The sequence below is a fragment of the Balaenoptera physalus genome (assembly GCF_965194825.1).
Source record: "Balaenoptera physalus genome assembly, chromosome: 19".
Classification (NCBI taxonomy): Eukaryota; Metazoa; Chordata; class Mammalia; order Artiodactyla; family Balaenopteridae; genus Balaenoptera; species Balaenoptera physalus.
Genome location: NC_138900.1, coordinates 8,746,831 through 8,760,330, shown reverse-complemented (window position 1 = coordinate 8,760,330; position 13,500 = coordinate 8,746,831). Strand labels below are relative to the sequence as shown.

The 13,500-nt window shown below is 58.9% G+C and overlaps 1 protein-coding gene across 12 annotated transcripts; it reads left to right on the top strand.

Moving 5' to 3' along the window:
• The first annotated feature begins 707 nt into the window (after window positions 1-707).
• On the top strand, window positions 708-12,849 carry CCDC9 (coiled-coil domain containing 9). Of its 12 annotated transcripts, none has more exons than XM_082437493.1 (17): window positions 708-845; window positions 2,214-2,268; window positions 2,531-2,604; window positions 2,759-2,863; window positions 4,503-4,604; window positions 4,789-5,037; window positions 6,487-6,570; window positions 6,659-6,832; window positions 7,428-7,609; window positions 9,280-9,326; window positions 9,442-9,574; window positions 10,028-10,118; window positions 10,206-10,623; window positions 10,953-11,045; window positions 11,607-11,698; window positions 12,099-12,148; window positions 12,712-12,849. In XM_082437493.1, exons 1-17 carry the CDS (start codon window positions 723-725, stop codon window positions 12,794-12,796), a joined length of 2,157 nt encoding a protein of 718 aa, XP_082293619.1. In that variant the 5' UTR covers window positions 708-722; the 3' UTR covers window positions 12,797-12,849. The 12 variants fall into 12 exon arrangements, with proteins under 12 accessions (XP_082293619.1, XP_082293621.1, XP_082293615.1 ...); XM_082437495.1 differs by having other exon boundaries at window positions 11,607-11,718; XM_082437489.1 differs by having other exon boundaries at window positions 11,604-11,698.
• The last annotated feature ends 651 nt before the right edge of the window (window positions 12,850-13,500 follow it).

The following is a 13,500-nucleotide window of genomic DNA, read 5'->3' as shown; positions in this document are numbered from 1 at the left end:
TAGGTTAATCATGTCTAAGTTTTGTTTAATGCACGTAACCCTCTGGACTCTGTAGCCAAATTCAGCAGGTCCTTCTCTGAGCATCTTCCAGTTCCTAGAAGGCACCAAGCTCACTCACCACAGGGCCGTTGCACAGGCTGTGTGCCCTCTGCCTGGACAGTAACCCCCTCTCACCCTCAGCCTCTCCTCCAGTCCTTCTTGCAAGACATCGCCCACATTTCTGTTTTCTGTTATTTCACGTGTACTTGTGCCTTCCCTCATGAGGACAGGGATAGGGTCTGCCTTGTTCGTCACCTTAACACGCTTCACCCCCCACCCCAGCACACAGCCTGTCACTCAACGCTGATTTAGAGGATGAAGAAACGATTCTTTCCGTTGAAAATTTTAAGCTCCCACAACTAACTGTAAGGTTTCACTGGCAGGAGGGTGGGGGATCCCCCCCATCCACTCCCAGCACAAGCTGGCAGGTCAGGCTTCCAGGAGTCATTGCCCAGTGCCTGGCATCTATTTATTGGAACCAGAAAAGAGGAGAAGCAGATAGAGGCCAGAGAGAGAGGATGGTGTCTCCTTTCCGTGGAAGAAGGTAATTCAGGCATAAAGCAGTAACACAAGCTTCCAGAACACCCTTGAACACCCTTGCGGACCGCCTCAACCCACTCCCTCCTTCACCCGTGTGGGCGAGGCGCCTTTAAGGCTCCCGGAAACGGCCAGCAGGACCGGAAATGACCCGCTTTAGTGCACCTCTTCACGTGGTGCGGGAGGGAAGTGACGCGTGCGGCCCGGGAGCTGCGGACGCGGAGGCCGACGGAGTCGGAGTCGCGAACGCCGCGGGGTCTCCGGGACAGGTGACCGGGGGAGGGGGCCGGGAGCGCGCCCGGAGAGGGCGGGGTCTGACGCCCCACGTACAGGGGCGGGTGCGGGCACGGGCGGGGTAGCGAGCGGCCCGCGGGGGCGGGGTCAGAGTACTCTGCGGGGGGCGGAGACTGGACGCCCACATGGGAAGTTGGAGGGGTACTGGAGGGGCGGGACGTCGGTGGGTGGGCAGGGCCGGGGTAGGCCGGGCTGAGGTTGAGTCTGGAGCGTGGGTGGGCAGCTGGGGGCGGGGCCGAAAAGTAGTGCTCGGGCTAGGAGCGGGGCCGTTACCCGGAGAGCTAGGGGCGGGGCCGGGACTCTGGTCGAAAACTCTGGGGGTGGGGCCAGAAAGTTTTGCCTGCCCTGGAAGTGGGTCCTTGAAGTCAGGGGCTGACCTGAGGGTGGGGGCGGGGCCAAAAAAGATGCCGGGGAGCTGGGGTCTGGGCCAGAGTGCTGGCAGAGAATGCTGGGGGTGGAGCCAGAAAGTTTTTTGGGAGCCCGGGGCGCGGCCAGAGTGTGGTGGAGAAGCTAGCCGCTGAGCCAGAACCTAGGGGCGCCGGGGGGCGGGGCCAGATTTTGACTCGAGTAGGCGGGGGCGGAGCCAGGGGGCGTGACCAGAAGGTTGGAAGGACAAATCGGAGGCGGGGCCAGGGTGTTGGCTGGTGAGCCGGGGGCGGGGCCGGTGTAATAACGCGAGAAGGAGGGGGCGGGTTTAGGCTGTTGCCTGGGGATCTAGAGGGCGGGGCCAGAGGGTTGGCTGGGAAAGTTGGAAGCCGGGGGTGGGGGGATTAATGACGCGAGCATGTGGGCGGGGCCATAGGTTTGGCGGGAAAGGCGGGGCCAGAAAGTTTGCCCTGGCCCGGGGCGGGCCCGTGGCGTTCTCTACCGGGTGGAGACGAGCTTTTCCCTAGAAAGCCGCGGGCGGGCGGGGAAGTTCTGTCCGCGCTCGGGCGGGTACACTATCCGCTGGGAGGTCAAGCCAGACCCAGGAAGTCTCTCCAGTGGGTACCGGGCCTGTTGGCGGAATCTTTGTGGGAGTGCGGGGAGGCAGCGGCACCTTTCTTAGGATGCTGGGGGTGGGGCTAGAACATTCCTGAGTGTAGGGGCAGCAAATAGGAGTGGGGTTCGAACTGTTTTGACTGTGGGGTTATAAGACGTTTGTGAAACTCCTGGGAAAGAGGCAGATCTAGACTGTTAACGGGGATGTGGGCGGCACCGGAATGGGCACAGGGAGTTGGGCCTAGAACTTTCTTGTGCAGGTTGGGGGAGCGGCTCTACCTAAAGCTCTCCTGGGATAGAGGCCCGGGTTTAAACTCCCAGCACAGAAGTGTGGAGACTGACCTAGAATTTTCGTTTTGAAGGGAGCAGTATGGGATGTTTTCCTAAGTGGTGGGGCGGGACCAGAACCCACCCAAGGTGGGTGTGATTACATTGTTTTTATGGGAAATGGGTGAGTCCAAAACGTTCCGGAGAGGACTGAGTCTAAACATTTCCAGGTAAGGGGCGGGCTAGCACTTCAAGAAGAAGGTGTGGGAGTGAGGGCTAACATTACCCTGGAGTGCAGGTGTTTGTGGGTGCGCGTGCAGTGTGTGCGTTAGAGGAGCCCCCGTTATGGGAGAGGAGGAGACAGATTGGGTAGAGTCATTGGCCTTAGTCCTTCTGTTCCCTCTGACCTCAGGAACCCCGAGTGCTGTGTCCAGATTCTGCAGGGAAGGTTTGCTGGGACCCTGGTCCCACCCTGCCAGCGGAATGGTGAGAAGGAAAGTGGGGTCTCTGGGATCTGAGCTTTGGGGCAGGGGCCTTGGGAGGAGGGGACCCAGGTTCCCGACTCTCAGACACCAGATTGAATGGCACTGGGGTGGGTGTAGGTTTTTCTTACTGTCTCTGAACTGTCTACCCCTCTCAGTCGGCCACACTGGATCTGAAATCGAAGGAGGAGAAGGATGCTGAGCTAGATAAGAGGATCGAGGCTCTTCGGCGGAAGAATGAGGCCCTCATCCGGCGCTACCAGGTGCCCTAGCCCCGCCCTGGGAGACCCCATCCCCTCTCCTCCCCGCAGTGAGTTTCCCTCACCTCTCCCTTCCTTAAAACCTTTTCATGACTTTTTATCACTCTCGGGATAAAAGCCAAAGGCCTTAGCCTGAGATTCCTTCTTTCATTCCATCATTCATTCATTCGTTCACAAGTATTCTCCAGTGTCTTCACTGCACCAGGCCCACTGCTGAGTGGTGCTGGGGAAGCAGCAGTGATGGAGATGGCCCTGGGCCCCGGGCCTCACAGGCCAGTAGGGATCCAGCTGTGGCTTCAGTCAGTGATGACCCAGAGTGGGCAAGGCTGGGATGGAGGAGTTCAGGGTTCTGTGGGAGCCCAGAGGGGGCTCTTCACCCAGCCCAGGGGATACTAAGGGGGCTTCCTGGAGGAGGGGATTCTGAGACCTAAAAGGTAAGTAGATCGTTAGCCAGTCAAAAAGGAAAGCATAACACGTTTAACACAGAGGGAACAGTTTGTGCAAAAACTTGGAGCTTAAAGTTGGAGGGTCAGTTGGGGGATATTGACCTGGAGTGATCAGCTGGGGCCAGGCCATGCAGGGCCCAGAACACCACCAGGCTAAGAGTTTGGACTTTTTCCTAAGGACACTGCGGATCCCTGGAGGACTTTGAGGGGGAGTGGGGCCAGGTCAGAATAGCTTTTTAGGAAGACCCCTCTGGCTGCTGTGTGGTGGTGGGTGGGAGGAGGGGATATTGGAGACAGGGAGGAAGCTGGGGCAGGGACTTCGGTGGGGGATGTGGAGAAGAGGTGCCTGGCCTGGGACAGGGCTCTTGGGAGGGACTCAGTGACTGACGGGCCGTGGTGGGGTTAGAGAGGAGAGAGGGTCCAGGACAAGGCCCAGGTCCCTATCACAGGTGACAGAGTAGGTGGTGGGGCTGTCCCTGAGATGGGATGAAGAGTGGGTTTCATTTATTCATTCTTCATACGTTTGTTCATTTAAAACAAAAACATACTGAGCCTCTGTTGTGTGCCAGGCAGTGTTCTAGGCTCGGGGTATACATCAGTGAACAAAACAGACAGATATCCCTGTCCTGGGGCAGATTCTGTCTCGGGGAGGAGGCAGGCGATTAGCAAAATACACATAATGCGGGGTAGTGACGGGGGCGTGGGGGTGAGAGAATGGCAGGGGAGCTGGTCAGGGAAGGCCTTCCTGAGAAGGGGACTTTTGAGCAGAGACTTGAAGGAGGTGAGGGACTGGAGGATCTCTGGGGGAAGAGTGTTCCCGTCGGAGGGAACAGCGGGTGAAAAAGGCCCTGAGGCAGGTTTGAGCCTGGTAGGTTCCAGGAACAGTGAGGTCAGAGTGAGTGAGGGGAGAGAGTGGGAGGAGAGTTCATGGTGGTAACGAGACCAGACCCTGTAGGGCCCCGTCGGCTGTGGGGAGGCCTTTGGCTCTGGCTCAGAGATGGGCACACAGGAGGGTTCTGAGCAGGGGAACAGCCTGGCGGAGTTTGAGGGAAGGTGCTGAAGTGACCAGCTTTCTTGTCTAGAGCTCCAGAGAGAGGTCTGGGCTGGGGCAGACGTGGGAGGATTTCAGGGGGCTGTGGGAATCCAGCTGGTTCAGAGGACCCCTGACACTCCTTGTCTCTGTTGTTTGCTCCTAGGAGATCGAGGAGGACCGTAAAAAAGCTGAACTCGAGGGAGTAGCGGTGACAGCTCCCCGGAAGGGCCGCTCAGTGGAGAAGGAGAATGTGGCAATGGAAATGGTGAGCTCCACGCCGGGATGGGGACTCGTGAGTACAGGGCGGGGGCAAGGGTTGAGAACTAAAGGCCTTCCCAGCTGCCCCAGACCTGTGGGAGCCTTGATCCTGGCAGCTGCCCTCTGGGCCTGGGATGTCCCCATCTCCCTGCCCCAGTGACTGTACTTTCCCCCCCCTCCCCCCTTTCTAGGAGAAGAACCTGGGTCCCTCCCGGAGGTCTCCTGGGACCCCTCGGCCCCCAGGGGCCAGCAAGGGAGGCCGGATCCCCCCTCAGCATGGAGGCCGGGCAGGCATGGGCCGGGCATCCCGCAGCTGGGAAGACAGTCCCGGGGAGCAGCCTCGAGGAGGAGCTGGGGGCCGCGGCCGGAGGGGTCGGGGCAGGGGGTCCCCTCATCTCTCTGGAAATGGAGATGCCTCAACTGCCGACCGCAAATCCAAGGTAGGAGCCGAGCAGGGGCTGGAGTCCTCTGGCGAGGCTCCACGTGGTCCTGTTTCTCTCTCTGTTCCTGTTCTCAAACGGATTGTCTCCTTCATCCATCTTCCTCTGTTTCTTTTTCGGCCTCTCTCTTCAGCTCTTTTTCATTTCTTCCCTCTCTCCCTCCCTCCTTCCCTCCTCCAGACCAGTGCTTGTAGGTACTCTCCCCGTCTCTTTCTATCTCTCCTGTTTTGCTCTCTGTCTGCTGTGTGCTTGCCCACCTGCCTTCCCTTGCCCGTCTCTCGTTTTTCTCTTTCTGATGCCGTCTGGCGGGCTCTGTCCAGCAGCGCATGCGCGCACGCGCGCACGCTTTCTCTTGCATGTGTGCGTACGCACGTGCTCTCTCTGTGTCACTCCCCGGAGTTGTTGGTGGGAAACAGTGATGTTCTTACTGTAACTGCTCCCAGTGCCCCACCACACAGGTTAGCAGAGTGGGAGGCTGTCTGGCATGGTGGCTTAGGGGTCAGCCTTCTTCTGTTAGTTCCCTGTCCTTGGGCAGCTCACTTCCCCTCTGGGAACTTCCTGGTTATCACTCTTAAACGGGAATGAAAATCAGGTTTAAAGGTTATTGTAAGCATCATGTGACATCAGACATTGAAATCCTCAGAGTAAGCGCTCAGTGAGTGTTATTTAAGGATGGTTATTATATGTAGGTGCTAAGCTGTTGTAACAGAAAGACCCCAAAATGCCATGGCTTCAATCAAATGGAAGTTCATTTCTTTCTTGTATGCTGAGTCCTGGAAATGCCACGTGCTCATCTAAAATTCTGTTACCTTGAAAGGAGAGGAGAATGGATTGTGGGGGTCACCTGGCCATGTGCCGAGTTATTGCTGTGGCATTGTTACCGTGCCAGCCATAGTGTGCTGGGGTTCCCACCACTCTCCCAGGTTCGGAGTTTTGCTAGAAAGATTCACAGCTAAGATTTACTACAGGGAAAGAATACAAAGCAAAATCAGCAAGGGGAAAGAAGGGCCCATGGGCTGAAGTCTGGAGGATACCAGGTGCCAGCTTCCAAGAGTCCTCGCCCAGTGGAGCCGCACGGGCTGCACTTAATTCCTCCGGCATTGACAATACATGTCAAAGGTCATCTACTGGGGACTCATTAGGGACCTAGTGCCCAGGCTTTTTATCCGGGGCTGGTCATGTAGGTGCTCTCTGCCTAGTACACGCCCAAATTCCAGACCCCAGAAGGAAAGCAGGCGGTCAGCACACGTTGTATTTGCACAAACAGTCGAGGTACGTTGAGCCCCCTTATCGGTTGAGCGGGGACACACTGAGAGCCAATGCCCAGCTGCCAGCCAGGGGCTGCCACGCACGCAGGCCTCAGAGCCTCAGAAGGTGACAGACGCTCGGGTCGAGTGGTTCCTTCTGACGCCGTGTGTCTCTCTTTGTCCCCACCCCACCCCCAACAAGGAGTGGGAGGAGCGGCGCAAGCAGAACATTGAGAAGATGAACGAAGAGATGGAGAAGATTGCAGAGTACGAGCGCAACCAGCGGGTCAGTGCCTCGGGCGCCCCCTGGCGGTGGGGCGGAGCCGCCCGGCCCCGGGAGCCCGCCAACACCCCCCACCTCCGTGTACCCGCAGGAAGGCGTGCTGGAGCCCAACCCAGTGCGGAACTTCCTGGACGACCCCCGGCGACGCAGTGGGCCCCTGGAGGAGCCTGAGCGGGACCGTCGGGAAGGCAGCCGCCGGCACGGGCGCAACTGGGGGGGCCCCGACTTCGAGCGGGTGCGTTGTGGCCTCGAGCAGGACCGGCAGGTGAGTGCCGGCAGCCGGGGCGCCCGGGGCCACGACATTGACATTCCGTCCGGCAGTCAGTCTCTGGGTTCGGGGGTGGGGTGTGTGTGGAGGGCCAGGTGCGGCCGCACGGGACACAGAGCAGGGAGAGGCGGCAGCCCTGCACGCAGGCTTCGCCCCCCAAGTGATTGTCGGTTCTTGAGCCAGCACCACACTGCTTTCCTTCCGAAGCTTTCTGGTGTGTTTTGGCGATGTTTTCTCATTACTAACGTTAGTGATATTTACTGGGCCCCTGCCGGGGCCAGGCACTGTTTTGGGTGCTGGGGCTAAATCATTGACCATGTAATAAGATGTCAGGTAATGGCAAGTGTTGAGAAGAAAACTCCAGCCCAGCCGGGTCAGGGGACAGAGGAGAGAGGGATGCTACTAAGAGACAGAGATCTGGGATGGCCTCTCTGAGGAGGTGCCACATGGGCAGATGTGGTTTTGATCTTCTCCATGTGTGACCTTGAGCCGGTGGTTCTACCCCCTCCCCGCTAGCTTAGAGGGCCTGGGGGAGGGGGTGTGGCGGGGGAGGGTTGTCGCTGGGCCCTGACTGCCTGTCTGCTGGGGGCAGGGCCGCCGGGCCGGCCTGGGTGGCGCTGGGGACATGACGCTCTCCATGACGGGCCGAGAGCGGTCCGAGTACCTGCGCTGGAAGCAGGAGCGGGAGAAGATCGACCAGGAGCGGCTGCAGCGGCACCGCAAGCCCACCGGCCAGTGGCGGAGGGAGTGGGATGCTGAGAAGACTGATGGCATGTGAGTCTCCGCCCTGCCTGCCCCTCTTTGGCTTCTCGACCTTGGCCCTGACTTCTGACTCCTTTGCCTGTCTCTGGTTTCTCACCCTGTGTATCAGTTAGCAGTTGCTAGGTAATGCTGCATAACCACCACCAAATCTCAGGGACACATGAAAGCATTTCTCTCTCACGTGTTCACAGGTCTCCTGGGTTGGGCTGATCCAGGCTGGATTTGAAGCTGTGGGTCTACCTGGGTGTGCCTTCCCTTCGGGCTCCCTGGGGATGTGCTGGCCATGGCACTGGCAGATGTGCAGGAGGGAGAGTGGACATACTTCCCTATTCTGTTAGCCAGCAGACCTTGCATTGCTGTGGCAGGAACTTAAACTCTGCCCACTCTAGTGGGTGGTACTGCTGTGGCTACATGGCCAAGGACACAGATGTGAATTCTCACGCAGGGAGGGCATGAAGAATTACTTATAGTGATAACACCTCTGCATCCTCCCTTCATCCCTCTGACTTGTCCCCCACCAACCCAAACCCCTTATCCTGGTGGCATTATTATCCTCAGGTCTGACTCTGTCCCCTTTCGGGTCCCAGGAAACATCCCGTTAGTCAAACTTAAAGCAAAGGCATCATCCACAGGAGCACTGACTTCCATAGCGAAGACAAAGAGGTTCTGGAAGAGCTGCCCAGCGGCAGTTTTAAGGTCGACAGCTGTAGTTTTTACATCATCCTCTATCCTCTGCCATGGCGCTGGCTAAAGAAAGAGGATCTTGTCTGTGTGCCTGGCGGTCGGAGCATTTATTTTTGGATTGTGAGCTAAGCCTGTGCCAGCGTGAGAAATGTTTTGCACAGATATTGTAGCTGATCTTTCTAAGGTGTAGACAGGTGGGGCTTTTGGGGAGATGTTCTCAGGGTTAAGACTGAGGAAGTAATTGTTTTTCTCTTATGTCCTCAAAGCAGCCGGCAGCAAGTCTCACTACTGCACATGTGCAGTGATTTCATGAGCAAACGTTTATTGAGTCCTTCCTATGTGTCATGGAAGGTTCTAGGTGATGGGGATATATTTTTCCGTGAGGAAAATGCTTCTGTCTTCATGGAACTTAGAGTCCAGTGGGAAAGATGGGCAATGAATAGAGCTCAAGTCAGATGCTGAAGAATAATGAAGCAGAGTATGGAGAAGGTTGGAGGCTACTGTTTTGGACTTAGATAACATATGTAATAATATGTGATTAGGAAGTTTAGGAAAGCCTCCAAACTGAGGGCTGAAGGAGGTTAGGGAGTGGGTCACTTAGAGATCTGAGGAAGAGCAAAGGCCCTGAGGCGGGAGCTCCATGTGGTAGGAGAACTTGCTTAGCTGGGGAGGTGAGAGTGATAGGAAATGAGGCTGGACAGGGAGCTGGGGATCATGTACTTTCCAAATTTTTGTTCACGGGCAGGCAGGCTGTCAAATACTGAATTTTTTCTTCTGTATTTGTCACTATGATGTCAAATTTGCCCCTTGTCCTTCACCTGATCCTGTCCTCCTTTTAGTCAGTGACACTCCTCACCTCTGCCCGCTTCTGGTTGACCACCTTGCCTTCTATGATCTTGATTTCTGACCCTGGCCCCCATCTCTTCCCCCAATCTCTTCCCCCCTCCTGTTCTCCCTGTGCTCCCAGCTGCCTGCTCACCCCCTTTCTCTTTCCCCAGGTTCAAGGATGGCCCAGCTGTGGCCCTGGAACCATCCCACCGCTACGGTGAGTGGGAGTCCTTGGGTGGGGTGAGGCAGCTGGCTGGGCCGGGGCCGGGGGAGGGGTGGGGGTGGTTTGTGCCGTGCCCTCCACCCCCAAGTCCCCCTGGGTTTTGTTGCAGATGACCAGGCCTGGGCCCGGCCTCCCAAGCCCCCCACTTTCAGGGAGTTCCTGTCCCAGCACAAAACTGAGGTCAGCCGCAGAAAGAGGAAGAGCGGCCGACCCCAGGCCAAGGCAGCTCCCCGTGCCTACAGGTGGGGGCACCCCTTCCCCTGGCACGTGCACAACCCCAGCGGGGCTGTGTGGCTCTACCCCTGGCCGTTCTCTGGCTTGTGTGTGGGAGGGTACATCTGTCTGTCCTGTCTTGGCCCTGCCTGCCTCGGGCACTCGTCTCCCTGTGGGTCAGGAACTTGGTTTTGGGGGTGTTGGGGCCTGGCTCTCCACTTTGCCCTCATCTGTCCCCTCCTCCCCTCCCATCTGGGTCCTCTTCTGCCACTTGGCCCTCCTCCATCTGTCCGTCCCTGACGGACGTGCTCACCATTTCCTCCTCCTGGGTGCTCCAGCGTGCCAGCTCCCGGTCTGGAAATCCCGCAGCCTGCTCCCCCCACCCAGCTGAATGTTGCAGCTCTGTCTCTCGGGGGGAGCTGGGGGTGGGAAGCCCTTCCTCTTTCCACCTGGGCTTCACCCCGTTCCTCTGTTCCCTCCAGTGACCACGATGACCGCTGGGAGACGCAGGAGGCAGTGTCCGCAGCCCCTGAGCCCACACAGCCCGCTACCCCTGAGGAGGCGCCCACGCAGGTAGGGCGGCGTGTCATCTCTGGGCAGGTGATGTGAGGGTGCCCAGGGCCCACACCCTTTCCCCGACCTGCCTTGTGTTCCTCACAGCCTCCCGAGAGCCCGGCCCCTGCCCATCGGCCTCCCGAGGACGAGGGTGAGGAGGGCGAGGGCGGGGAGGGCGAGGGTGAGGATGGGGAGGGCGAGGAGTGGGAAGACATGAGTGAGGATGCGGAGGAGGAGGAGATCGAGGAAGAAGAAGAGGCTGACGAGGAGGGAGAAGAACCAGCCCGAGACCACCGACCGCACGAGGCTGAGCCCAGCGGGAGCCCCACCGGGAGCCCCACCGGGGAACGTGGCGACGAAGAGCCCGCTAGGCCGGAGGAGCCTCTGCCGCTCCCCCAGGCCCCTGCCACGCCTTCCAGCCCCTTCTCGCCCACCGGGGGCCACCAGCCTGTGTCCGACTGGGGAGAAGAGATGGAGCTGAATTCTCCCCGGACCACCCATCCGGCTGACGCCCTCTCTCCGGGTGAGGCCTGGCCTTTCGGAAATGCCTGAAGCTGGCTGCTTGTGTGTGTGCTTGAGGGGTGCATGGGGGACCCTCAGCCTGAGCCCCCGGACCCCGTGTGGGTGGGTCTCACCCTAGGGAGGATGGGCCGTTCCTGTCTCCGGAATGCCCACCCCCAGATCCTGCTCTGCCGTGAGCCATTCGGAGTGTCCTCCCCAATAAAGCGTTCACTTCCTCCAGTGACCCTCCCCACGTGTGTCCTTGAACCCCCCTCGCCCCCAGGGCCGTCTGTCTTGGGTGGGGGGATACTTGGAGGGGAAGGGGCTTGACTGGGCCTCCTCCTCCTCCAGGAGGTGACCAGCCAGCCCCTGCCTCCTTGAAGAGTGGGCCCAGCCTCCCAAGAATCCAGAAAGCTGAAGAGGAGGGGTCTGAGGCAGCTCCAGGTGGGGGAGCGGCTGCGCGGTGGTCTTCTTCCTTCTGCTTCCTCTTGGGTTGAGGGGAAGAGGGTTTCGGGGGAGCAGAACGGGGTGGAGTGGGTCTCCACCATTGGTGTGGGCGAACAGCTGGACGGGGGGTGGGGTTACCCTGCTGGGAAAGGGTGGGCGTGAAGGGGGTGGGGCTAAAGGAAGGACTTCCCCCCGGGGCTGAGCTGCTAGGAATAGAGTGTGTATGGGGTTTGGGGGTGAGCAAGTGGAGCCAGGATGGGATTAGGATTTAGAGACCCATCCCAGGGGTTCTGGAAAGTAATCTAAAAATAAGGGGGTGGGCTAGGTTCAGGGGGAGGAGCTAAGGGCAGGATTAGGAATTTAGGTCAAAAATAAGAATGGGGAGGGGCAGAGAAATGGATTTAGCTGTGGGCGGGATTAGAGTTTCGAGGTGTAAATTAGTAAATTGGGGTAAATTAGAAATACGTAAAATAGTGGGGTAAAAAAATTGGGGTAGAATAGAATGTTGGGGCCAGCGGACCTGGAGCAAGAGGCCAACCCTGTCTCCACCTCCAGCAGGTGGAAGCCGGGTTGTGAACCACGGATCTCCCCCAGGAGTGGGATTAGGATTTCGGGGCAGAGCCAAGGAAGGTCTGGTTAGGACTCAGAAGGTGGGCAAGGGAAGTGAAGGGTAGGTCCTGTAGGGCAGGCGTGATAGAGGTTGGCTTAGGCCCGTGGGATGGGGTGGGCTGGGGCCACGATCGGAGAGGACGGAGTTTATGGTGGTGGCTGAGGCCGGGGTGCCCAAGCGCTTTGTCTTTGGGTCACGTGACTGCGATCTCGTTATATCAGATTATGTATTCGATTGTAAACAGGGTACTGCTGGGATGGGTGTTGCTGCGTGGGTCCACTCCGAGGATTAAAGGAGTCCGAGACTCGTAAACCGCTTAACGCGGGGTGGGCGGTAGCCAGGCTCAGTGGGGCAGAGGGGCGGGGCTAGAGCGTCCCGGTCCGGCGGTAGAGGGGCAGGGGTTACTGTTGCCCTCCAGTGACCACCCCTTCTCTTTCCAGAGGCGGACCCTGAGGGCCAGGAGACGGCGGAGATCACCGACTTCCAGAGGGTGCGTTTCTGCAAAGTGGTGGCGGCCGCTTCGCCACCGGGGGCCGCCCGCTGACCGCGCCCGCCGACAGTGGCCTCCGCGCTCTGCACTAACCTCCTGCCGCCTCGCTCCTCTGTCCTCTGCTTCCGCCACACTCCAGCCAGGAGAGGGTTAAATGTAAGGGGGGAGGAGCCAGGGATAGTGAACCGGGTTGGGCCAGGGCAGTAGTCCAGTCTCACAAATGGGGGGCGCTCTGGCACCGGGGTGGCTGAGACGCCCCCGAGTTACCGCCTTATGGAGGCCATGGGGGTCTAGGTGCCAGTTCCCGGGCCGTTTTCCGCCTCCAGGAGCTTACATCTGGGGCATGGCGAATAGCCGGTGACTCCTGAAGGACTTGATTTCCTCGGCCGCCAGCCCGGTCTCTATTAAACGCAGTGCTTCCGCTAACTTTTGAACTGTGTTGCTGGCGGGGGCAGGCTGGGTTGCTGTGCTTGGCGGGCTTTTCCGTGGCGGAAGAGGGGGGAGGAAGGGGGTCTTTCTTCTTCCACACCCCCTGATACGTCTTCCCTCCCACCCTCCCACAGGCCTCCCCGAATTCCTGAAGACGCTGCTGGGAGGGGACTGAAGCTTCCCCGCCTTGATGGGGAGGGGGAGGCAGGAGGGGCTTAGTCTGGATCTCCGGGCTGTGCTCTCTCCTCCCCGGAGCCCACTCCATGGTTTTAGAGAGGGAGATATTGAGGGTGGTCGGGAGGAGATGGGGAGGGGGCGTGACTGGTGTGTGGGGCGGATCTGGAGCTTCGGGGTGTGAGCTTAGACCTCAGGACGCAAAGTATGGAGAAGGAGGCACGTCTCCTGAGGGGGCGTGGTTAGGGTGTCTGGGTGGGGCCAGAATTCTGGTGTACGGAGTTAAGCCATGGGACGGAGGATATTAGGATGTGGGATGGAACCACAAGAGCAGGTTTAGATGGGAATCCCTTATGCCGGTGTGGGGCGCAGCCAGCGGCGGAGGGCGTGGTTTAGAATGGGGTGCTCGAACTAGTGGAGAAAAGAGGTGGAGCCTGGACCGAAGATGGGTGAGGGTAGAGGGAGAAAAGGGTGGGATCGAATGTCGGAGTAAAGTTTAGCTTGGAGAAACGCAAATTACAACTGGGGCGGGACTGCGGCTAAGGAAGGGCGGGACTTAAAAGGCCTGAGCTTGGCAAGGGAGTGGCGGAGCTAGATGCCTGGAAGGAGTCTGAGTTCCGAAAGGGGACGGGGTTAGGGCGCAGGGAGGAGGCAGAAAAGGGAGAGCGGAGCTAAGCGCCGGGGTGGGTATAACCTCTGCCTGGCCAGCCTGGCGGGTGTCGGCTGGGCCGAGACCTGCGTTTGAGAAA